This window comes from Chiloscyllium punctatum, chromosome 45 (genome assembly GCF_047496795.1).
Source record: "Chiloscyllium punctatum isolate Juve2018m chromosome 45, sChiPun1.3, whole genome shotgun sequence".
Lineage (NCBI taxonomy): Eukaryota > Metazoa > Chordata > Chondrichthyes > Orectolobiformes > Hemiscylliidae > Chiloscyllium > Chiloscyllium punctatum.
The window spans coordinates 63,129,848-63,156,152 of NC_092783.1; the positions used below are offsets into that span (position 1 = coordinate 63,129,848).

The 26,305-nt window shown below is 47.4% G+C and overlaps 1 protein-coding gene across 2 annotated transcripts in view; it reads right to left on the reverse strand.

The window, feature by feature from the left end:
• The window catches only part of LOC140467509 (serine/threonine-protein kinase TBK1-like), a 57,376-nt gene extending 32,169 nt beyond the window's left edge, over nt 1-25,207 (reverse strand). For both annotated transcript variants that reach the window (XM_072563931.1, XM_072563930.1), the window contains exons 1-8: nt 25,097-25,207; nt 22,936-23,040; nt 20,583-20,723; nt 18,769-18,898; nt 12,955-13,136; nt 8,709-8,869; nt 8,052-8,162; nt 6,341-6,520 (exon numbers count right to left, since the gene is read on the reverse strand). In XM_072563931.1, the coding sequence (XP_072420032.1) occupies nt 6,341-6,520; nt 8,052-8,162; nt 8,709-8,869; nt 12,955-13,136; nt 18,769-18,898; nt 20,583-20,723; nt 22,936-23,022 (992 nt within the window). In that variant the 5' untranslated portion in view covers nt 23,023-23,040; nt 25,097-25,207. The remainder of the gene's footprint in view (nt 1-6,340; nt 6,521-8,051; nt 8,163-8,708; nt 8,870-12,954; nt 13,137-18,768; nt 18,899-20,582; nt 20,724-22,935; nt 23,041-25,096) is intronic.
• Between the last annotated feature and the right edge of the window lie 1,098 nt (nt 25,208-26,305).

The following is a 26,305-nucleotide window of genomic DNA, read 5'->3' on the forward strand; positions in this document are numbered from 1 at the left end:
AACAGTAAGTCAACAACAACAACTTACATTCCTACACTGCCTTTAATAACGTCAAAGCATCACATGACTTCATGAGTTACTCTGAATAACACAGGGAGAGGAACGTTACTCAGTTGTGGAGAATGGAGAGACACAGCAATGGGAAGCCGGGTGATGTCGAGCTGGGAAATCTGTGCTGGGGCCAGGTGAGAGCTCCAGTTATAACACAAATGCATGTCCCCTATCACAAGCTCAATCCACAACCCACTGGGGGAATGGGTGCTTCCACTGCAGGGTGAGGCACTGGGACCAGACAGCAAGCAAACACACTCAGCATGGAATCGGAATTTTAACATTCATTGATCTATCAACATCGTCAATTCATTCAGGACGTGACCTACACTTTCAGCACAACATTAAAAATAGTTAATCTGAACATGACTTCATTTCGTAAAATGATTTTAATATATCCAGATGTCACCATGGCAACTTGAGGAACTGAATTCACTAAATCTAATTGTTTGTGAACCTGTACCAGATTGACAGGAAAATTAACTGGTTCACACCTCTACCTGGTTAGACCCCACATTGGATTCCAAATCAATAATGCACAGTTGAAGTGAATGGGAATAGTCTTTCTTTGTCTACCTCATCTACATCTGTCATACCCTTCAACATCTCCATCAAATCTCCACTCAATGTCCTTTGATCCTGGGGTTGCGGCCCCAGCTAGTCACTAAACTTCCCGACCCCTGGAGCTATTCTGGAAAATCTCCTCTGTCCATCTGAGAGATGCATCTGAGACAAAGGCAGCGCAGAATGTCTACATTAAACAATTACTTCATCAAAGTTACTGATCTTTGAGTGTTATTGATGCACTTTATGACAGAACAAAAGGAACTTTACATCGCATCTACGGCATGAAATCAGAGTGAGTTCCCTTAACATCCATGCTGCATTTGATAGAGTGTGACATCAAGGAGTCCTAACCAAACTGGATTCAGGAGACAACTCTCCATTCATTGTAGTTACACCGAGAACAAAGGAAGATGGTTGTGGTTACTGTAGGTTGATCATCTCAGTTCCAGAATATCTCTGCAGGAGTTACTCAAAGTGGTGTCCCAGAACCTACCATCTTCAGCTGCTTCATCAATGGTCAACATTAACAATTTGGGCCAAAGGGCCTCTCTCTGTGCTGTAGGATTCTATGAGTATATAACCTATCCTCCATTATAACATCAGAAGTGGGAATATTTGCTGATAATATTTAACAGCATTTGTGACTCCTCAGATATGAAACTGTCCATGTACAAATGCAACATGGCAAGGATAACACCCAGTCTTCAGCTGATAAGTGACAAGTAACATTCATAACACACAGGTGCCAGACCATAACCACCTTCAACAAGAGAGAATCGAACCATCTCTCCTTGAGATTCGAATCGCAATACAATATGGAATCAATCAGAATCAAATCCTGTGGGTTACCATTGATCAGAAACAGTACTTGACTTCCCAAATAAATACAGTGGCTACAAGGAGCTGGTCAGAGTCTCGGAATCTGCTGGGAGTAACTCAGCTCCTGACTCTTCAGCATTTCCACCATTAACAAGGCACAAGTCAGGAATGTGATGGAATACTCCCTACTTGCCTGGATGGGGGCAGCTCTATCAACACTCAAGAAGCTCAACGCCATGCAGGACAAAGTAGCCCTCGTGATTGGCACCACCTTCAACATTCACTCCTTCCACCAGCAACTTGGAGTGGCAACAGTGTATACCATCTATAAGCTGTGCTCCAGTCACTCACCAAAGCTCCTCTGACTGCATCTTCCGAACCAGCAACTACGACTATCTGAAAGGACAAAGGCAGCAGGTACACAGGAACACCACCTCCTGCAAGTTCTCCTCCAAATGACATTTGAATTAGAAATATATCACTGTTCCTTCAGTATTGCTGAGTCAAAATCCTCAACTTCCTTCCTAATGGCATTGTGGGTATCCCTACACCCTAAAGAATGCAGTGGTTCCAGAAGGCAGCTCACCACCACCTGATAAAGGGCAATTAGGGATGGGCAATAAATGATGGGCTCACAGCCCATAAGAATGGATACGCTGTACCTGAAAAAGGAGTACTTGTAATTCTGGAAGATCAGACTGTCCTAAAGTTGACTCCTTTTACACGATTAATAATTCAACTTTCTTTTTTAGTATTGCTCACTTTGAGACTTTGCTGTCAAACAAAGAGGTTTAAGACAATTTCAGGTCCGAAGAGCTGACACTACAACTATGGCCCGTTCCAGGATGAAGTCACAATTTCAATTAAAGACAAGCATCGAATCACTTGCTAACACTGGAGGAAACCAATTTGGCACAAGGAATGATCATCCCTTTTAACTGGGGTTTCTGGTTAAGGACACGATCATGTTAGTCTCATTCTGAAACAGCGGGCTTGCTATTAAAAACAATGACATGTGATGAGTCGTGATCCTTGGAGGGGGCAAGTGAAAACACAGGATCATTAGAGTAAAGAAGGAGACTATTCAGCTCATCAAGTATATGGAATGTTCCGCAGAGAGCTGGCTATTGATTCCTGTAAGCCTGAAAGTCGATTTCCTTCAAGTCTCCATCCAATTACTTTTAAGAAGAATTCCTTGTTTCTACATCCCCCATCAATGTGGCCAGTCTTCACTCTTCCTCATATCCCTCTGTATCTTCCTCATATCCCCCTGTATCTTCCTCATATCCCTCTGTATCTTCCTCATATCCCCCTGTATCTTCCTCATATCCCTCTGTATCTTCCTCATATCCCCCTGTATCTTCCTCATACCCCTCTGTATCTTCCTCATATTCCCCTGTATCTTCCTCATATCCCTCTGTATCTTCCTCATATCCCCCTGTATCTTCCTCATACCCTTCTGTATCTTCCTCATATTCCCCTATATCTTCCTCATACCCCTCTGTATCTTCCTCATATTCCCCTGTATCTTCCTCATACCCCTCTGTATCTTCCTCATATCCCCCTGTATCTTCCTCATACCCCTCTGTATCTTCCTCATATTCCCCTGTATCTTCCTCATACCCCTCTGTATCTTCCTCATATTCCCCTGTATCTTCCTCATATTCCCCTGTATCTTCCTCATATCCCTCTGTATCTCCCTCATATCCCTCTGTATCTTCCTCATATCCCTCTGTATCTTCCTCATATCCCCCTGTATCTTCCTCATACCCCTCTGTATCTTCCTCATATTCCCCTGTATCTTCCTCATACCCCTCTGTATCTTCCTCATATTCCCCTGTATCTTCCTCATACCCCTCTGTATCTTCCTCATATCCCCCTGTATCTTCCTCATACCCCTCTGTATCTTCCTCATATTCCCCTGTATCTTCCTCATACCCCTCTGTATCTTCCTCATATTCCCCTGTATCTTCCTCATATTCCCCTGTATCTTCCTCATATCCCTCTGTATCTCCCTCATATCCCTCTGTATCTCCCTCATATCCCTCTGTATCTCCCTCATATCCCCCTGTATCTTCCTCATATCCCTCAGTATCTTCCTCGTATCCCACTGTATCTTCCTCATATCCCCCTTGTATATTTTGCCCAGAACATTGAACTGTTGCCTCCTGGTCCTTGGATGACCAGTTAATGGAAACTGTTTTTCTTTATTGATGTTATCTGTTATTGTTATAATCATGTGCACCTCAATCTGGACCAGATGGGCCAATGGGCTGAGAAGTGGCAGATGGAGTTTCATTCAGATAAATGCGAGGTGCTGCATTTTGGGAAAGCAAATCTTAGCAGGACTTATACATTGAATAGTAAGGTCCTAGGGAGTATTGCTGAACAAAGAGACCTTGGAGTGCAGGTTCATAGCTCCTTGAAAGTGGAGTCGCAGGTAGATAGGATAGTGAAGGCGGCATTTGGTATGCTTTCCTTTATTGGTCAGAATATTGAGTGCAGGACTTGGGAGGTCATGTTGCAGTTGTACAGGATGTTGGTTAGGCCACTTTTTGAATATTGCGTGCAATTCTGGTCTCCTTCCTATCGGAAAGATGTTGTGAAACTTGACAGGATTCAGAGGGGATTTACAAGGATATTGCCAGGTTTGGAGGATTTGAGCTACAGGAAGAGGCTGAACAGGCTGGGGCTGTTTTCTCTGGAGCATCAGAGGCTGAGGGGTGACCTTATAGAAGTTTACAAAATTAGGAGGGGCATGATTAAGATAAATAGACAAGGTCTTTTCCCTGGGGTTGGGGAGTCCAGAACTAGAGGGCATAGGTTTATGGTGAGAAGGGAAAGATAAAAAAGAGACATAAGGGGCAACCTTTTCACTCAGAGGGTGGTACGTGTCTGGAATGAGCTGCCAGAGGAAGTGGTGGAGGCTGGTACAATTACAGCATTTAAAAGGCATCTGGATAGGTACATGAATAGGAAGGGTTTGGTGGAGGGGTATGGGCCAGATGCTGGCAGGTGGGACTAGATTGGGTTGGGATATCTGGTCGGTATGGACGAGTTGGACCGAAGGGTCTGTTTCTATGCTGTACATCTCTATGACTCTATAACTCTGTGTGGTCCCCCCAGCACCTTGCAGTAACACTTCCCTATTCTTACACTCCAACCCTCTTGAAACCAGGGCCAATGTTCCATTGCCCCTCCTGATCCCCTGCTGCCCCTGTGTGCTAGCTTTCTGTGTTTCATGCACAAGTTCTCCCCAAGTCGCTTTGTGATGCAGCTTTCTGAGGTTTTTCTCCACTTAAATAATATTGTACCCTTTCATTCTCCCTTCCAAAATGAGTGTTTCATTTACCCACATTCAACTCCATTTGTCAACGTTTTGCCCACTTATTTAACCTATACATCTATCTCTCTATAAACTGTTTGTATCCCTCTCACAACCTGCTTTTCCATTTATTTTTGTGTTATCTGCAAATTTGGCAACAGAATATTCACTTCCTTCCTCTAAGTCATTAATATATGGTGGGTGCAGTTACACCAAATGGACTGTAACAGTTCAACAGGCAGCTCACCACTGCCCCAGGGGCAATCACTGCAGGTCCAGTTCGTGAAGCCCACCCTCATGGAATGAATAAAAAACACTGGTAGTGGATTCAAAAGCCATTTTGAAGCAAGAACAAGCTTTTTCACACAGTGAGTCATTAGTGTATGGAATGAACTGCCTGGAAATGTGGTGGAGACAGGTTCACTGAGGTATTCAAGAGGGAATGGGATGATGATTCAGCAATGGGGTGTGCAGGGATGTAGAGAAAAGGCAGATGATTGTCACTAGAAAATAGAACCAGTGCAGGCACAATGGGAAAATGGCCTCCTTCTGTACCATAATAATTCTATGGTTGATAAGATTTTGGGATAAAATCAATGAGGTAAAAACAATGACTGCAGATGCTGGAAAGCAAATACTGGATTAGTGGTGCTGGAAGAGCACAGCAGTTCAGGCGGCATCCAACGAGCAGCGAAATCGACGTTTCGGGCAAAAGCCCTTCATCAGGAATAAAGGCAGTGAGCCTGAAGCGTGGAGAGATAAGCTAGAGGGTCTCCATGCTTCAGGCTCACCTCCTTTATTCCTGATGAAGGGCTTTTGCCGAAACGTCGATTTCGCTGCTCGTTGGATGCTGCCTGAACTGCTGTGCTCTTCCAGCACCACTAATCTAGTATAAGATTTTGGGATGCCTGGTCAATGTGCATGAGTTACACTGAAGGGTCTGTTCCATGCTGTATGACCCTATGACTCAATTGTCATCTTTAATAAGTGGCAAGACTAGAAAAAACATGTTGTTCACCAGCCACTGAAAACTGATTGATTTGATTGTCAAACGTACTCAAGTAGGAAAGTACAGGAGTACAGTGAAAAATGTATAGTGTCCTCACTCAAGGCACGACTTCAGATACAAGCACTGAGGTAAGAATGAGGAAGAAAGAAAGAACAATGTTAAAAGCTAAACATTGCAGTATTTATAGTATAGTGTAAAACATATGAAATAAAACTCAAAATTATACATTGCAGACCTTAGTTTTACACAGAAAATAAAGAATGTTCAAACTCCAACATGATATAAATTCAGGCAAATTAAAGAGAGACAATTTCAACGAGCCTGCAATCAGAGGAACGCAGCTTTCTATGGTTTGAAATTAGGTGACAGCATTAATTCTCTGTCTCTCTTGCACTCTCCAATACACCAACCCATTGGAACTGAGGAATCAGTGAATTTAATGATCATGGAAAGCAAAAAGATCCGGAGAATGAAGCAGTGTCCCTCTGTTCAAGCTCAAGATATTTTCTGAACTTGCTACACATAGGATCATTAGATCTGAGAGGACACAGACAAACACAAAGGCTTACGTGTTGTAGGAGTGGATGTAGGTTTTGACCATCAGAGCCTGCTGCAAGGAGAAGATGTGGATCACTGTTCTGTGGAGAATGTCATTGGCTTCTGCAAAGAACTGGTCAAATCCCCAACATTTGGTCTGATCCACCTCCAGGATATTGGCGAGAATGGGAACTAACAAGTTCTTCAAACCCCTGGAGGAACACAGCAAAGGAGGAAAAGGAGGCACAAGATCAGGTACACTCGTCAATGGTAAATACAGAGGTCACTCACCAAAGTAACAGGAGAAACCACAAACTCAAAAAAAAGACAGCAGCAGGAACTAGCCATTTGACCCATCATATCTGTGAAATATTCAAAACGCCCATGGCTGATCTTCTAACTCAGCACCACGTTCCTGCTCTCAGAAACAATTTCAGGAGCTGTATCCTAGTGAGAGTCAGCCCCTTCAGGAACTGTATCCCAGTGGGAGTCAGCACCATCAGGAACTGTATCCTAGTGAGAGTCAGCCCCTTCAGGAACTGTACCCCAGTGGGAGTCAGCACCTTCAGGAACTGTATCCCAGTGGGAGTCAGCACCATCAGGAACTGTATCCCAGTGAGAGTCAGCCCCTTCAGGAACTGTACCCCAGTGGGAGTCAGCACCATCAGGAACTGTATCCCAGTGAGAGTCAGCACCTTCAGGATCTGTATCCCAGTGAGAGTCAGCACCTACAGGAACTGTACCCCAGTGGGAGTCAGCACCATCAGGAACTGTATCCCAGTGAGAGTCAGCACCTTCAGGATCTGTATCCCAGTGAGAGTCAGCACCTACAGGAACTGTATCCCAGTGAGAGTCAGCACCTACAGGAACTGTATCCCAGTGAGTCAGCACCTTCAGGATCTGTATCCCAGTGAGAGTCAGCACCTACAGGAACTGTATCCCAGTGAGACACAGCCCCCTCAGGAACTGTATCCCAGTGAGTCAGCACCTTCAGGATCTGTATCCCAGTGAGAGTCAGCACCTTCAGGAACTGTATCCCAGTGAGAGTCAGCCCCTTCAGGAACTGTATCCCAGTGAGAGTCAGCACCTTCAGGATCTGTATCCCAGTGAGAGACAGCCCCTTCAGGAACTGTATCCCAGTGAGAGACAGCTCTTTCAGGAACTGTGTCCCAGTAACTCTAATGAACTGATCTTATAATACAGAACTGATACATATGAAGCAATATCATTTAATTTTGGAAATAAATAATCCGAGCCCACAAACAGCACATGAGATCTTTATCGCAGTGTTGCTGGAGGGAGGACTGTAGACGAGGACATCATCTTTTGAGCAGATATTTACCAACCAACTGAAGAGGTCTTGTGCTCAGCTTGCTATCGCGGTAAAGATAACACCTTCAACACTGTAGCACTCCATCAGTGCAGTGGCAATCTGCTGTGTGTATAAATCCCAGATTGGGATTCAAACCCAATACCTCCTGACTCACTGACACATCAAATTATAAACTTTGATCTTTATGGCAGAGATCAGTGGCCCCACGATCAATGGGCTGAATAACCTCACCCTGTTCCATTGTCAGGGACATCTTTTGGGGTTTCTTGTACGCTCACGCCTTTGTCCTCTTCCTTGCTGTGATCACTTTACCACATTCCCAGTTAGATAGCTGTGAAAATCCAGCCAGGTGTGGATCATACACTAGGGGTTGCCCCTGCTCTATGTGACCCTTCATTGGCAGGACTTACCGGGACAGTCTGCAACTGACTGGCAGCTCGTGACTCCACTCGATTGACCCTTCGTCTCTGTGCTGCACCCCGGCAATCGCTCCCTCTGGCTTCTGAGTTGTGATTTTATACCTGCAATGAAACCATGCTGAGCTGATAAAAAAACTGGGCAACATCCAAGGTAGGCTGATGGGAGGGTTAGGTGGGAAATAAATAGCCATGACGTGGAGATGCCAGTGTTGGACTGGGATGACAATCTCAGAAGGCACACCACCACCACCAGGTTATAACAGGCTTTTGGAGCATTGCTGCTGTGTCAACAAATGAAGGGGCAGCTCTCTGAAAGCTTGTGATTTCAAAAAAACCTGTTGGACTATGACCTGGTGCCCTGTGACTTCTGGAAATGAACAGGACAGAAGTTTGGTTGAGGAGTTGAGCAGGGTGGAGACACTGGGATGTGATTAAAGAAAGAATTGAGATTCAGGGATTTAAAACTATGGCCTTGATGTAAACATCAATCACAGAGATGGGGTGGGATGAAGTGGATACAGTGAGGTGGGATTTAAAAACAGACGGAGTGAGGTGGGAAAATATCAAAAGATGAACACATTTGTAGATGGAAAATTGCATGGATTAAAGCAAGTGAGAGATTTAAAGGCCTTGCTGAAAGTAACCTACATCATCTCCTTGTTCTTGCGTGGTCCACCATATGGAATGAAGGGTAGGCTGCCGGTCGCCGCTTGGTAGAATGTCACACCGATGCTCCACAAATCCACCGTGACTCCATACGCCTTCTTCTGAGGTTTCCGAAGAACAGCACGTTCATACATATCTGGGTGCTGCCAGGCACAATAACCAGAGAGTGAATATTGAGGATTGCAGTGGGAGCAATGCTCAGTTCAACTGTTCCCCCTGGAGACACACTGGCTGTCCCTGGGGTTAACTCAAGGGGAGATTCAGGCCAACAAGCATCAGGAAGTTCTGCAACATAGAAGGATCTTAGCTCGGAGTGACCCAGGCTTCAGTGAATCTCCATGTTTACAGGGAAGCACCGGTCAGGAACTGAATCCCCATCACTGTCATGGCCACAATCCAACCCTACTACATCACACCAACACCCCCCACCCCGCACCTCCCCTCCCCACACCCCCTCCCCACACCCCTACTCACACCAACACCCCCCACCCCGCACCTCCCCTCCCCACACCCCCTCCCCACACCCCTACTCACACCAACACCCCCCACCCCGCACCTCCCCTCTCCCCTCCCCTACTCACACCGACACCCTCCTCCTCACACCCCCTCCCCACACCTCTACTCACACCAACACCCCCCTCCCCACACCCCCTCCCCACACCCCTACTCACACCAACACCCCCCTCCCCACACCCCTACTCACACCAACACCCCCCTCCCCACACCCCTACTCACACCAACACCCCCCTCCTCACACCCCCTCCCCACACCCCTACTCACACCGACACCCTCCTCCTCACACCCCCTCCCCACACCCCTACTCACACCGACACCCTCCTCCCCACACCCCCTCCCCACACCCCTACTCACACCGACACCCTCCTCCCCACACCCCCTCCCCACACCCCTACTCACACCAACACCCTCCTCCTCACACCCCCTCCCCACACCTCTACTCACACCGACACCCTCCTCCTCACACCCCCTCCCCACACCCCTACTCACACCAACACCCCCCTCCCCACACCCCCTCCCCACACCCCTACTCACACCAACACCCCCCTCCCCACACCCCTACTCACACCAACACCCCCCTCCCCACACCCCCTCCCCACACCCCTACTCACACCGACACCCTCCTCCCCACACCCCCTCCCCACACCTCTACTCACACCAACACCCCCCTCCCCACACCCCTACTCACACCAACACCCCTCTCCCCACACCCCTACTCACACCAACACCCCCCTCCCCACACCCCTACTCACACCAACACCCCTCTCCCCACACCCCTACTCACACCAACACCCTCCTCCCCACACCCCTACTCACACCAACACCCCTCTCCCCACACCCCTACTCACACCAACACCCTCCTCCCCACACGCCTACTCACACCAACACTCTCCTCCCCACACCCCCTCCCCATACCCCTACTCACACCGACACCCTCCTCCTCACACCCCCTCCCCACACCTCTACTCACACCAACACCCCTCTCCCCACACCCCTACTCACACCAACACCCTCCTCCCCACACCCCTACTCACACCAACACCCCTCTCCCCACACCCCTACTCACACCAACACCCTCCTCCCCACACGCCTACTCACACCAACACTCTCCTCCCCACACCCCCTCCCCACACCCCTACTCACACCAACACCCCTCTCCCCACACCCCTACTCACACCAACACCCCCCTCCCCACACCTCCCCTCCCCACACCCCTACTCACACCGACACCCTCCTCCTCACACCCCCTCCCCACACCTCTACTCACACCAACACCCTCCTCCCCACACCCCCTCCCCATACCCCTACTCACACCAACACCCCCCTCCCCACACCCCTACTCACACCAACACCCCCCTCCCCACACCCCTACTCACACCGACACCCTCCTCCTCACACCCCCTCCCCACACCTCTACTCACACCAACACCCCCCTCCCCACACCCCCTCCCCACACCCCTACTCACACCAACACCCCCCTCCCCACACCCCTACTCACACCGACACCCTCCTCCCCACACCCCCTCCCCATACCCCTACTCACACCAACACCCCCCTCCCCACACCCCTACTCACACCAACACCCCCCTCCCCACACCCCTACTCACACCGACACCCTCCTCCCCACACCCCCTCCCTATACCCCTACTCACACCAACACCCCCCTCCCCACACCCCTACTCACACCAACACCCCTCTCCCCACACCCCTACTCACACCAACACCCCTCTCCCCACACCCCTACTCACACCAACACCCTCCTCCCCACACGCCTACTCACACCAACACCCTCCTCCCCACACGCCTACTCACACCAACACTCTCCTCCCCACACCCCCTCCCCATACCCCTACTCACACCAACACCCCCCTCCCCACACCCCTACTCACACCAACACCCCTCTCCCCACACCCCTACTCACACCAACACCCCCCTCCCCACACCAACACTCCTACTCACCTAACACCCCTCCCCCACAAACTGATGCACCCCTCCTCCACACCCCTACTCACACCAACACCCACCCCCCACAAACTGACAGCCCTTTCCCCACATCCCCTCCTAACACCAACTACCCCTCTCCCCAACAACCCACCCCATTACATTCTTCCAGTCCCACACTGACAGCCCCTCCCTGCCACACCAACAATCCCCTCCCCATGCCATCCCCTCCTCCACACCAACACCCCCATCTCCCACACCCCCTCCTTACAGCAACACCCCCACACTGACAGCCCCTCCCCTACACTAACTCCCCCCACACCAACAATCCCCTCCCTCATATCTCCTCCTCACACCAAGTAACCCTCCCCCAAACTGATACCCCATCCCCTACATACCCCCCTTTCCACACCAATACCCCGTCTCCACACACCCTCCCCCACGCCAATTCCCCCTATCCCCCACACCCCCTCCTCACAGCAACACCTGCCCCAAACTAACAACCCTCCTCCCCCACACCAACCCCCGCCTCTACAACAACACTCCCCCTCCCCCACAACCCATCTTCAGTCCAATATCCCCTTCCCCCACTACCACTAAACTGACACAACGTCCCCCACACACCCTCCCCTAAGTCAATTTCCCCCACACCAACACGCCTAAACACCCCTCCCCAACACTGAGCCCCCCAATACTGACACCCCCTCCCTGACACTGAACCCCCCAACACTGACACCCCTCCCCCACACCAACACCCCTAAACATCCCTCCCCAACACTAAACCCCCAGCACTGACACCCCTACCCCACACCAACACCCCTAAACATCCCTCCCCAACACTGAACCCCCCCAACACTGACACCCCCTCCCCCACACCAACACGCCTAAACATCCCTTCCCAACACTGAACCCCCCAACACTGACACCCCTCCCCCACACCAACACCCTTAAATACCCCTCCCCAACACTGAACCCCCCAACACTAACACCCCTCCCCCACACCAACACCCCTAAACACCCCTCCGCAATACTGAACTCCCCAACACTTACCCCCCTCCCCCACACCGACACCCCTAAACATCCCTTCCCAGCAATGAACCCCCCCAACACTGAACTCCCCAACACTGAACCCCCCCAACACTGTCACCCCCTCCCTGACACCAAAACCCCTAAACATCCCTCTCCAACACTGAAACCCCCAATACTGACACCCCCTTCCCCACACCCTTCGCCATGCCAATTCCCCCTACACTGACAGCCCAAACCCTTCTCTCCCCCTACACTGACACCCCCACACTGACACCCCACACCAACACACCCACACTCCTCTCCCACACTAACACCCCCATCTCGTCCACCAAAACCCCTTCCCCACACCAAGTTTCCCACACCCCAACTGTCCTTGCCCCTACAACAACCCTACTCACACTAACCTCCCCCACTCCAACACATAGACCCCCTGAACCAAACCCGCCATACATCAACAAGCCCTGCCCCTACCAAGCCCACGCGCACTCCTACCCTCATATTTACCCTCCACACCCTGACACACACCACCCCAGCCACCACCGCCTCCACCCCACCCCCACCCCATACCCCTCTGTCCATTTCTTCCAGTGGCTGTAGGTTGACATTGAGCAACGTCAAGCTGTTGGGTGAAATCCAGAACCTTCCGGAGCTGTAGAAGGTGGGACCACTTCCTGCTGACTCACTGGTGATAACACTGTCCAGTGATTCCATAATATCTGATGGATCTGGCAAGGGTACTAACCAAATACTCCTCAGTCCCATACAGAGAGACAAACTGTTCATTATCTTCAAGTTCCCGAGCAGCTCCGAAATCTGTCAGTTTATAAATGGATTGGCCATCGTCCCCAACCACACGCATGATGTTCCCTGGTTTAATATCTCGATGGACCACTCCATTCTCTCTCAACTGGTTCATTCCACCAACTGGTAACAGAGGAAAGAGGGGATTGTGATAGGTGCAGGAAAAGTGTTCCAGTACAGGTATCAGTCTGGGATCTCACTCTCTCAGATGCTGAGTCAGCATTCCCTGATAAACTGGTATCTCACCTAACCTGTATCCCTCAATCAACCCCAATTAAAAAAAACAAAATAGATCATCTGGTTACTGACACATTGGTGTTTTGGGATCTTGCTGTGTACATTTAAGATGCTGCGTTTCCAACATTATAACAGTGGCTCCGTGCCAAGATTGTTTCATTGGTGACGCAGTGCTATACGAGATCCTGGGATCACCAAAAGACGCCATAAACAGACACGAGCCTCCCTTTCTGCACTGATTCCAAACTGCTCCAAATTGAAAATGATTTGGGTAATTTTCACCAAGTTTCCTTGTGAGTTTGACACAAAGCCATTAGAATCTTTGGAAATCAATGGATCAAAGTCTTCTGTTGGCAGGAATATTACACATCTGTATTATTCTGCCGTTAAATCTAAAAGAGTTAAATGATGAAGGTAGGTCATTGGCTCTAGATTCTGATTGAAGGTCCCTGATAAAATATTAACTCTCTCACTCTCCCCCTGAACAGCTACTTCCAGAGCTGCTGAGCATCTCCCACATGTTTTTGGTTTTCATTTCAGAATTCCAGCACCTTGTAGTAGTCTGCATTGCGAGAGTTTGAATGACTGTTAGTCAAGGACAGTATTACATTTGCAGAAAGGATGTTTGAGGACTCGTTTACTGAGGTCGTCTGGGCTAAGGTTAGAAACAGGAAATGAGAGGTTTTGGGAGTTTTCTATAGGCCTCTGAGTAGTTCCTGAGATGTGGAGGAAAGGATAGCAAAGATGATTCTCAATAGGAATGGGGGTCTTTAACTTTCCAAATATTGACTGGACTGGTTCAAGTAGTTTAGATGGGTCAGTGTTTGTCCAGTGTGTGCAGGAGGGTTTCCTGACACAGTATGTAGACAGGCCTACAAGGGGCGAGGCCACTTTGGATTTGGTACTGGGGAATGAACCCAGCCAGGTGTTAGGTTTGGATGTAGGTAAGCACTTTGGTGATAGTGACCACAATTTGGTTACGTTTACTTTAGCGATGGGAAGGGATCGATATATATCGTAGGGCAAGAGTTATAGCTGGGGGAAAGGCAATTATGATGTGATTAGGCAAGATTTAGGATGCATAGGATGGGGAAGGAAACTGCAGGGGATAGGCACAATTGAAATGTGGAGCTTATTCAAGGAACAGCTACTGCGGGTCCTTGATCAGTATGTACCTGTCAGGCAGGGAGGAAGTGGTCAAGCGAGGGAACCGTGGTTTACTGAGGAAGTTGAATCTCTTGTCAAGAGGAAGAAGACGGCTTATGTTAGGATGAGATGTGAAGGCTCAGTTAGGGCGCTTGAAGGTTACAAGTTAGCCAGGAAAAACCTAAAGAGAGAGCTAAGAAGAGCCAGGAGGGGTCATGAGAAGTCATTGGCGGATAGGATCAAGGAAAACCCTTAGGCTTTTTATAGGTATATCAAGAATAAAAGAATAGCTACAGTAAAATTAGGGCCAATCAGGCATAGTAGGGGAAGTTGTGTGTGGAGTCAGAGGAGATAGGGGAAGCATTAAATGAATACTTTTCATCAGTATTCACACTAGAAAAAGACAATTTGGTCAAGGAGAATGCTGAGATAGAGGCTACTAGACTAGATAGGTTAAGGTGCACAAGGAGGAGGTGCAAGCATAAAAATAGATAGGTCCTCTGGGCTGGATGGGATTTATCCAAGGATTCTCTGGGAAACCAGGTATGAGACTTGCCGAGCCTTTGGCTTTGATCTTTATATCGTCACTGTCCACAGGAATAGTGCCAGAAGGCTGGGGAATAGCAAATGTTGTTCCCTTGTTCAGGAAGGGGAGTAGAGACAACCCTGGTAATTATAGACCAGTGAGCCTTACTGCTGTTATGGTTAAAGTGTTGGAAAAGGTTATAAGAGATAAGATTTATAATCATCTAGAAAGGAATAAGTTAATTAGGGATAGTCAACACGGTTTTGTGAAGTGTAGGTTGTTCCTCACTAACCTTATTGAGTTCTTTGAGAAGGTAACCAAACAGGTAGATGGGGGGGGGGGGGTAAGCAGTTGATGTGGTGTATATGGATTTCAGTAAAGCATTTGATAAGGTTCCACATGGTAGGCTATTGCACAAAATACAGAGGCATGGGATTGAGGGTGATTTAGCGGTTTGGATCAGAAATTGGCTAGCTGTAAGAAGACAGAGGGTGGTGGTTAATGGGAAATATTCATCCTGGAGTTCAGTTACTGGGGTACTGCAAGGAACTGTTTTGGGTCCACTGCTGTTTGTCATTTATATAAATGACCTGGATGAGGGCATAGACGGATGGTTTAGTAAATTTGTTTTTAACACCAAGGTCGGTGGAGTTGTGGATAGTGATGAAGGATGTTTTAGGTTACAGAGAGACATAGATAAGCTGCAGAGCTGGGCTGAGGGGTGGCAAATGGAGTTTAATGCAGAAAAGTGTGAGATGATTTACTTTGGAAGAAGTAACAGGAATGCAGAGTACTGGGCTAATGGTAAGATTCTTGGTAATGTAGATGAGCAGAGAGATCTCGGTGTCCAGGAATATAGACCCTTGAAAGTTGCCACCCAGGTTGATAGGATTGCCAAGAAGGCATTTGGTAAATCAGAAGCTATGCTGGTAGGGGGTTTAGTGGAGGCTGCCTGACTTGAAGGATGCAATGCAATTCCCATTTAGATCGTCGCCAAAAGGTCCTTTTGTACTTGGGAATTTTTATTGCTCCCTTCCTTCCACCAGCTGTATAAGGCTAACTATGTACAACTACTAGAGAGGATAAAACAGGATTTGCAGCAGTGGGAGGGATTACCATTATCGTGGCTGGGCCAAATAGACCTGATTAAAATGAATGTCCTTCCTTGACTGCTATACCCCATGAGAATGCCCTGTTGTTGTTACCTAGACAAGTGTTACAGAGGATTAATGGTTGGCCAGGGGCCTTTATTTGGTGCCACACGCATCCTCTAATTTAATTCACTAAATTAGCTTTCGCAAGTTGAGGGAGGGGTGGATCTTCCGGATTTGAAGTAATACAAAATAAATGCTCTGTTAACATATGTTGGTGACTTGGTACAGGGGAATTCAGAATCAATCTGGCTTGATATTGAAGCCTCACTTTCGAGATGTCCTCTAATTAATTTATTATTTATGGACAAGATGAAATCCATGACCCAGCAATGCAATAGTCCAATTATCTTGAAGACAGTGAAAGCCTGGAGGATCATGAAGCAAGACAAGGGCAATTGCCCTAAGACTTCACCACTTACCCAGTTGGTAGGAGCCCAAAGATTTAAACCTGGGGTAATGGACTCCTGTTTGAACACATGGGAGAACAAAGGAATTCTATGTTTGGGAGATTTATTTGAGGGAGAGGTCCTGATGTCATTTAGTCAGTTAAGCCAGAAATATGGATTGTCCAATAGGGACTTTTTCTGCTACTTCCAGATAAGGGACTATATATAGAGGAAGACCACACGCCTGGCCCAATGTTATAAATCAGACGCGGTGAAAAGGGTACTCCAGTGTACGGGTACTCTTTCACTTAGTACTTTATATCATTTACAGAAAGGCCGTGCTCTGGGGGATATTGGAAGGACTCTGTAAGACGTGGAACCGAGAGTTAGGACAGGACATTTCACCAGAGATATAGGAAGACATCTGGGGGAGTGTAAGGAAAATTTCAGTATGTAAACAGAGCACAGGCTATGCAATTGAAGATCTTACACAGGGTTCATATGGCACCAGAAAGGCTAGCTAAGTTTAACAAAGCAGTGTTACCAGACTGTCCCAAATGTAAAATTAATATGTTAATATATCTCACACATTGTTATCGGTCATGTTGCAAGATCCAAAGATATTGGAGTACTATAGTAAGGGAGTGAGAGGACATCCTGAGGATTGGAATTAACATGGATCCAATAATTCTTCTTTTGGCGTTGCCACATTTGCTGTCTTTGGGGGAACACAGGAAGAGACTGTGTAATATCCTTGCCCATTGCACGAGGAAGAACATTTTAATGAATCGGACGACAGAAAAACCACCAGGTCTTAAGGAGTGGCGTGGGCTGGTGACAGAGCATCTCCCCCAAGACTACCTCACAAATATGGTGCACCACAAAACAGAGCAGTTCTATAGGATGTGGCGGCCACTTTTAAATTATATTGACGCTGACTTGTCGGCAATATTAGCCAGGGCTGTGATATAGCCGTGGGAATCTTTGTGGGTGTCTGTGGGGCCCTGGGAAGAGGAGACCAGAATGAAAAGAATATGGGTACTGTAGGGGGTATTCCCAGGGATGGGAACCTCAGTGGAGGTGTGATGAGTCAGACAGAATAAAGTAGTGAGATATTATTTAATTTAAGTTTTCTGAATGTAGTTTAAACTAGTATTTATTTAATATGTTTGTAGTTTAGTTTTAGTTAAGTAGATGTGTGTGTTTTGGTAGAATAGTGGGTTGTTTATTAACAATGGTGCTATGTTATGGCCTTGTTATTTTGTACTACCTTTTTTTTCTGTTTTGACAGTGTTATTCTTTATCTTTATATATAAATGTTTTCTAAAAGATTTTAAAAAGCTTTTCATTAAAATTCTTATAAAAAAAAGAAGGCATACAGTATGTTGGCTTTTATTGGTAGAGGGATTGAGCTTCAGAGCCATGAGGTCATGCTGCAGCTGTATAAGACACTGGTGCGGCCGCACTTCGAGTATTGTGTACAGGTCTGGTCACCGCATTATAGGAAGGATGCGGAAGCTTTGGAAAGTGTTCAGAGGAGATTTAATAGGATGTTGCCTGGTATGGAGGGAAGGTCTTATGAGGAAAGGCTGAGGGAACTTGAGGCTGTTTTCACTAAAGAGAAGAAAGTTGAGAGTCGACTTAATTGAGACATACAAGATAATCAGAGGGTTAGATAGGATGGACAGTGAGAGTCTTTTTCCTCAGATGTATGAGGGGACATAGCTTTAAACTGAGGGGTGATAGATGCTACCTAACCTACTGTGCTTTTCCAGCGCTATACTTTTCGACCCCTCCCCAGCCCCAGATGGTGACTCTGCCTGACTGGGCCATTATACAGTTTCAAATAAAAGCAAAATATTGCAGATGCTGGAAACCTGAGACTAGCACAGAGAATGCTGGAGAAACTCAGCAGGTCTGGCAGCAGAGAAACCGAGTCAATATTTTGTGTCTGATGACCCTTCTTCAGATTTGAAAAGTGTCACTGGATTCAAAACATTAACTCTGTTTATCTCTTCACAGATCCTGCCAGAACTGCTGAGTTTCTCCACAGCTTTCTGTTTTTATTCCTGTAACTTTATCTCTTCAGACACTTTGATACGTGATGGGAATGTAACTTCCTTGGAGCCAGCGAGCTACTGATTGGTGGGTGCGGGTCTGGGCATTCTGCTGGGATATTGACTAATTCAGACCCCACCAACCCCCCCAACACAACCCACCGTTTCCCAAATTCCCCCAATAGCACAGATTAATGAAGTAACCTCCTTTGGTGTAATCAGGAGATGTGGAGACAGTGTGAAACTTACCAACACTTTCCAGAACAATCAGAAATTCAGCTTCTGATAATCCAAATGCATTTTCCGATTCTTCCAGAACATTGAGCAAACTCCCACCAGCGCAATACTCCATTACCAGCACCTTCTGTTTACTGGTTCCCTAGAGAACAGGCACACTCAGAAACAACTCAAACCCATAACATACAGCAGAGACAGTGATATGCAAGGCAGCTCTGGGTGGGTGTATATATCACAGTCAATAACTTTATCCAGGATGGTGTGCAGTTTGCTGGTATTTCCATGTACATGCCAACCTTAGCCTTTAAATTGGTAGTGGGTATGGATTTGGAAGGTGCTGTTGAAGGAGTTGAGGTGAGTTACTGCAGTATATCTTGCAAATGGTACAAATTCCAGCAACTGAGCATCGGTGGTGGAGGGAGTGGGTGTTTATGGATGTGGTTCTGAAGTAGTGGTGCTGAAAGAGCACAGCAGTTCAGGCAGCATCCAAATAGCTTCGAAATCGACATTTCGGGCAAAAGCCCTTCATCAGGATGAAGGGCTTTTGCCCGAAACGTCGATTTCGAAGCTATTTGGATGCTGCCTGAACTGCTGTGCTCTTCCAGCACCACTAATTCAGAATCTGGTTTCCAGCATCTGCAGTCATTGTTTTTACCTCATTAATGGATGTGGTGCTCATCAAGTGGGGGTGCCTTTGTCAGGGATGGTGTCAAGCTTCTTGAGTGTTGTTGGAGCTGCACCCATCCAGGCAAGTGGGGAGTATTCCCTCACACTCCTGACTTGTGTCTTGTTGATGGTGGACAGACTTTGGGGAGTCAGGAGGTGAGTTACTCCAGTATTCAGAGCCTCCTACTTGCTCTTGTAGCCACTGTGTTTATGTGGTGGTCCAGTTGAGTGGTTAATGGTAACGCCCAGGATGTTGATAGTGCGGGATTCAGTGATGACAATGCCATTGAGTATCAAGGGATGATGGTCACATTCTCTCTTATTGGTGATGATTGTTGTGTGGATTAATAGTATTTGCCATCTATTAGCCAAACCCAGATGCTGTCTAAGTCCTGCTGCATGTTGACAAAGACAGAGGATTCAGAAGCCTCTGAGATAGGGAACTCCAAAGATTGACAGCCCCTGGCCTGAAGGAATTTCTCTCTGTCACAATCCTATATGATTGGCTCCTTAACCTGAGACAGTGCCCTCACATTCTAGAGTTCTGAGTTAGTGAGAATCAGCCTTACTGTTCCTTCCCTTTCATGTCCCCTCAGAATGGCAAAAGTTATAATGCCATCTCTTCTCAATATCCAGGGAATACAGGCCCAATGTAGCTTGCCTCTCATTATAGGAAAACCCATTATTCCAGAATTCAACAGACTGAATTTTCTCTGCACATGCTCCGCAGCAAGTGTAGCCTTCTCTCAATATGAAGTGAAAGACAGCACATGTTTTCTCACCTTTGTAGATGGATGTCCTCATTCCCATACTACAATGACCTTGCAATAAAGGCCTTTGGCTTTGCCAGTGTGTTCATGGTGAGGGTCTTTTTTTTCTGGATCTGGGAGGGGTCTGTACAGACTTGCTGGATGGATTTGATGGAGGGTGGTGGGGGAGCTGGATGCTGTGAGCACTGCCAATGGTTCTGGTGCCCCTACCGTCTGTTCTGGGTGAGGTGGGAGGAGGATTTCGGCTCGAGGGGTGGGGAAGGCTCGCTTTACTCCAGGTTCATGGGGAAGTATGACTCTGTGTGTGGGTGTTGGGGCTGGGTATGGGGGAAGGGGTCTCTAACGAGTTATAGTAACCTGTTTATGTTAATGACAGGAGCAGATACTTACCACTTCCTCCACTGCAAACAGCTTTACAATATTCTTGTGGTTTAACTTCCGTAACATTTCAAACTCTCTCATCTGCACTTCATAAGGACGCAGGTAACTGACATGATTAAATACTTTGACAGCATACTGATCACCATTTTTCTGTGAAGCAGTTTGAAACAGTCACGTATCAGCATTGAGAGCAATTCAATGATCAACTCTATGTTCTCATCATCTTTCTCTCTCTGCAGAAACTCACAAAATCAATCACCACATTCCTCCCCATTCTCTCCTCTGGTAACTTTGACTGAACTCTGACCAAGAGAAGAGTTTCCATTTCATTTAAATTGCTATTTTGTTTTAAACTTGCTCTTTTACTTGCAAAGTTCCGTGGAAGATAGATTAGATGTCATCACAGGTAACTAGACTTTTCTTGAATTCATTCACGGGATGTGAGTGTCACTGGCTAGGCCAGCATTTATTGCCCATCCCAGAGGGCAATTAAGAGTCAATCATATTGCTGTGGGTCTGGAGTTACATGGAGGCCAGACCAGGTAAGGATGGCAGTTTCCTTCTCTAACGGACATGAGTGAACCAGATGGGTTTTTCTGACAATCAACAATGGATTCATGGTCATCATTAGACTCTTAATTCCAGATTTTTATTGAACTTGAACTCCACCATTTACCTCAGTAGGATTCAAACCTGGGTCCCCAGAACATTCCCTGGGTCTCTTGATGAACAGTCCAGCGAAATACCACTAGATCATTGCCTCCCCTTATTGAAGGTACGGCCAGGAAAGCTCATTGCAAATTCCCCTGGTTATAAATGATCCAGTGACAGAGATGATGAGCTTTCCCCTTCTCTCTTTCTCTCTGACCTCTCAGGTGGATGTAGAATATGCAGAGTAACATTTGAAGAACAGCAAGAAGGTTTTCAGTGCTGTTTTGGCTCATATTTACCCTTCAAAACTAAACAAACCATAGGTCACCATCTTATGGCAATTTGTGGGATCTTGCTGTGTGTCATAGCCAACCTGTCAGCATACTGCTCACTCCAAACCCTAAGCCTCAGCAAAATTAGGGCACGTGGTATTGGAGGCAAGGTACTGACTTGGATTAAAAATTGCCTGACTGACAAAAAGCAAAGAATAGTGATAAATGGGTCCCTATCGGAATGGCAGGCGGTGACCAGTGGGGTACTACAAGGTTCGGTGTTGGGACCGCAGCTGTTTACAATATACATTAATGATATAGATGAAGGTATTAAAAGTAATATTAGCAAATTTGCTGATGACACAAAGCTGGGTGGCAGGGTGAAATGTGAGGAGGATGTTATGAGGTTACAGGGTGACTTGGACAGGCTAGGTGAGTGGACGGATGCATGGCAGATGCAGTTTAATGGGGATAAATATCTAGTTATCCACTTTGGTGGCAAAAACAGGAAGGCAGATTACTACCTAAATGGAGTCAAGTTAGGGAACGGGGAAGTACAATAAGATCTGGGTGTTCTTGTACACCAGTCAATGAAAGCAAGCATGCAGGTACAGCAGGCAGTGAAGAAAGCTAATAGCATGCTGGCCTTCATAACAAGAGGGATTGAGTATAGAAGCAAAGAGGTTCTTCTGCAGCTGTACAGGGCCCTGGTGAGACGGCACCTGGAATATTGTGTGCAGTTTTGGTCTCCAAATTTGAGGTAGGACATGCTGGCTATTGAGGGAGTGCAGCGTAGGTTCAGGACGTCAATTCCCAGAATGGCGGGACTATCATATGTTGAAGGATTGGAGCGACTGGGCTTGTATAGACTTGAGTTTAGAAGGCTGAGAGGGAATCTGATTGAGACGTATAAGGTTATTAAAGGATTAGACACTCTGGAGGCAGGAAACATGTTTCCACTGATGGGTGAGTCCCGAACCAGAGGACACAGTTTAAAAATAAGGGGTAGGCCATTTAGAACAGAGTTGAGGAGAAACCTCTTCACCCAGAGAGTGGTGGGTGTATGGAATACTCTGGCACAGAAGGCAGTGGAGGCCAAGTCTCTGGATACTTTCAAGAAAGAGTTGGATAGAGCTCTTAAGGATAGTGGGATCAAGGGTTATGGGGATAAGGCAGGAACAGGATACTGATTGAGGATGATCAGCCATGATCATAATGAATGGTGGTGCTGGCTCGAAGGGCCGAATGGCTACTCCTGCACCTATTGACTATTTATTATCCTTAAATATAACATTGGTTTCTCGACCCAATTTACATATCCAGTCTCAAAACTTTTCTTATTCCATTACCAACCAGGTGAAGAATTATCCCAACTTCACATCTTCATCCTAACTTCTTCATAGTCTGTGCTGTTTGAACTCCTCAACCAGAAGTTTTACCTTGTGACGTGCTTTGTACACACTGGCAGTTGCTCCCTGTCCAAGGATGTCACTGAGTGACCAGAGGTAATTAACCGTGCTCTGCATTCCTGCTCTCAGAAAAGCCTGTCAAATCCAAAAGAAATCACAACAGTGACTGGACTGGAGCCAAAACCCAAAACTTTCTGCTAAGTCTGTGCCATGGGTCAGTTAAAGCAGTGAATGTTTGGTGTTGAATAATTGACCAGATTTCAGCTCAGACTTACCCAGGAGAATGACAGACATATGATAACTAACGATAACATTCCTGGATGACACAAGGTGAAAACAGATGCTGGAGATCAGAGTCAAGAGTGTGGTGCTGGAAAAGCACAGCAGGTCAGGCAGCAGCCGAGGAGCAGGAGAATCAACATTTCAGGCATAAGCCCTTCATCCTGACCTGCTGTGCTTTTCCAGCACCACACTCTTGACTCTGATCTGCAGATCCTCACTTTCTCCTACAAGCCAAGACTCCACTCAGATCAGTCCCTCTACCCTTCAGTCCCTGTGACATAGAGAAGGATCAGAGCCAGGCTCAGGTGTGGTGCTGGCTGCACTCTGCTGACTGTGACCAACCTGCATTCACGCACATACAATGGTCACTCGGCAAGATGTTGGGTAAACAGGACGTCCTTCCAATGTAGTGGATCAACCAAGCACAATCAAAAAAAGGATCGTCTGGCTGTTGCTATTTTTAGATGGATGGTCAAGACATACAAGCTACATTCCTATAGCACCTTTCACAACTTCAGAATTTGTTTTCAACTCATGAGATATGGTTATTATTGGCTGGGCCAGTATTTATTGCCCGTCTCTAATTGCCCCTTGAGAAGGTGGGGGTGAGCTGCCTTCTGGTACCGCTGCAGTCCATTTGCTGTGGGTTGACCCACAATGCCCTTACGGAACGAATTCCAGGATTTTGACCCAGTCAATGTCCACATTTTACAGTCAGTTGCATATGATTAGTGTTTGCACATCGGTTCAATCCTTACCCTTCATTCCTACCCCACTCTCCCCACACCCTGCACCATTGCCAGGTGCAATCTCAAACATCAGCAGCTTCTATTTTAGCCATTAACCCTCGAACTGAATTTCATATTCCTTCAACGCTGTGTATGAGAAGCTGCCATCTCCTCTCTGTTTGAAACCTTATTTCACTCCACCTTCAGGTGCTCTTGTTCTCAACCCTTTGATGGTTGGAAATGTTCTGCATCCATAACAGATCAAATCACCATAGTCTACTGAACCATAGTGCAACTCTCTCATTAGAAAGAGAGAGAGGACAGATAGTGGTTTAACTCCAGAAGAGACTGTTGGCTGAGAACTGGACACATAGCTTTTCCAAACTGCCACTGAGACATTGAGAAGGACAGTCTCTCATGGTGACCTCAGTCAGCTGTTGGCATCAGTGCAATGTAGACCTGCCATCCAGTCAACTGAGCTAACTAACCCTCTTTTTGCATCTATATAACCTCCCTGAATAGATGGCACTCCCACCTCTGAGGTCATGTGTCTGAGCTATACCCCCAGGGCCATGAAGGTAAACCATTCAAACACTGTGGGAGTGCCACACTGTCAGAGGAGCTGCCTTACAGATCAGATGTTAAAGCCGAGACCCGTCTATCCTTGGAATGATCCCTTTTGAAAGGGTTTGACGTCCTCACTGGAGAAAAATAAAGTATCTGGTCATTACCACATAGCTGTTTGTGGGATCTGCTCAGTTTTGTTTTCGCGTCTGTGTCTCTCCCCATTGCAACATCTCTATGAAACACTTATTCCCTGAAGTGGCGAAAGGCGCTACAGAAATGCAGTGCCTTTCCTGAGCATCAGCTGGAGGCTGCGGTGTGACGACATCGCTGTGGGTTCCCTCCGGCTCTGTCCATTTAACAGAATCCGGTTTAATTGTGGAGCTGTCAGAGGAGAGAGACCAGCCCACCCCCAGCAACCCCGAGAGGGACCCTCAGCATCCCCAACAGGAGCCCACTCCCCACCCTCTGAAGGGGTGACCCCCCCCCCCACACACACACACAATGGAGCAGACTGGTCCACATTGAGCTAGGATTGGAATCGGAGTGGCCCCCTCCCATGTGGTTCACAGTGAGAGGGTTCTGGAGCCCTGCCCCTGGGGGGGAATGTGTCTCACCTGGATACAGCGGCTCTCAGCAAACCCCCTGAACTCAGGACCATCCGGCCCGGAGCAGAAAAACCAAACTGAAACTAACTCTCAGTCACTTTCGTTTCCACCCTTCCGCATCTCCGACTCCTCCGTGTGTGTTTCTGGGGAACTGCAGCGGAGGAGCGGCGTTAACCCAGCGCAGAAGGTTCCCTGCATTGAGCTCAGACTCCATCCTCCCATCTCCCGGCAACTACAGGGTTAAATCCCCCCAACCCCGGACTGCACCCTCCAGCAGCTGGCAGGTTTGTTTCTGAATCCTGGAATGATGAATGGTGTGCGGCTCAGAGAGCTGCACTCTGACCAAATCATTTCAATCCATGGAAGGGTCTGCTTGCTCCCTGACTCGAGATGTTCAACTGGTTTCTGAGGTTAGACAAGGTACTGACCCCCTGGCAAGTGATCCACCATGAAATCTTCCAAAGAGTCATCCGTCCACCCAAACCTGTTGGTGAAATTGCCATCAATCCCCACACTGTTGAGCCTCTAACATCTTTACTTCAAGAGCTGGTATGGGTATAATCTCATCGGTGGTTGTGGAAGTTGTTTCTCTCCTGCAACAGGGACTGCACCCTATTGACTATAAAGCGCTTTGGGATGTCTTGTTGGATGTGGAAGGTGGGACATCAATGAAAATCCTTTCACAGTTTCCGTTTCTTATTGATGCCCAGGGTTCCTGGACTCAGGTGAAGAATGAACTAAAGGCAGCCCCTGGCTGTTTGCGGGGAAATCCTGAGGGTCATTCTCTCACTGGTGAGTCTCAGCCCCGGCCCCAATCACAATCCCAATCCCAGACCCATTCCCAGTCCAAATTCCAATCACAACCCCACTCCCAATCCCAATCCTGGCCCCACTCCCAATCTCAATTCCAGTCCCACTCTCAGTCCCAATCCCCATCCCAGACCCATTTCCAACCCCACGCCCAGTCCCAGCCCCAGTCCAAATTCCAATCACAGCCCCACCCCAATCCCAATTCCAGTCCATCCCAATCCCAATCCCATTCCAGCCAAAAAGCCTAAACTAATCACAGTTCGAGTTCCAATTCCAGCCCCAGTCCCAGTGCCTGTTCCAATCTCAGTCCCAATCGCAGGCTTTGTCCCTGTCCCTGGGTTGATATCCAGATCCAGTGTTTGGTTATCTGTCCAATGAGCTACAGTTATTTCTGGTTAAGAATCTGTG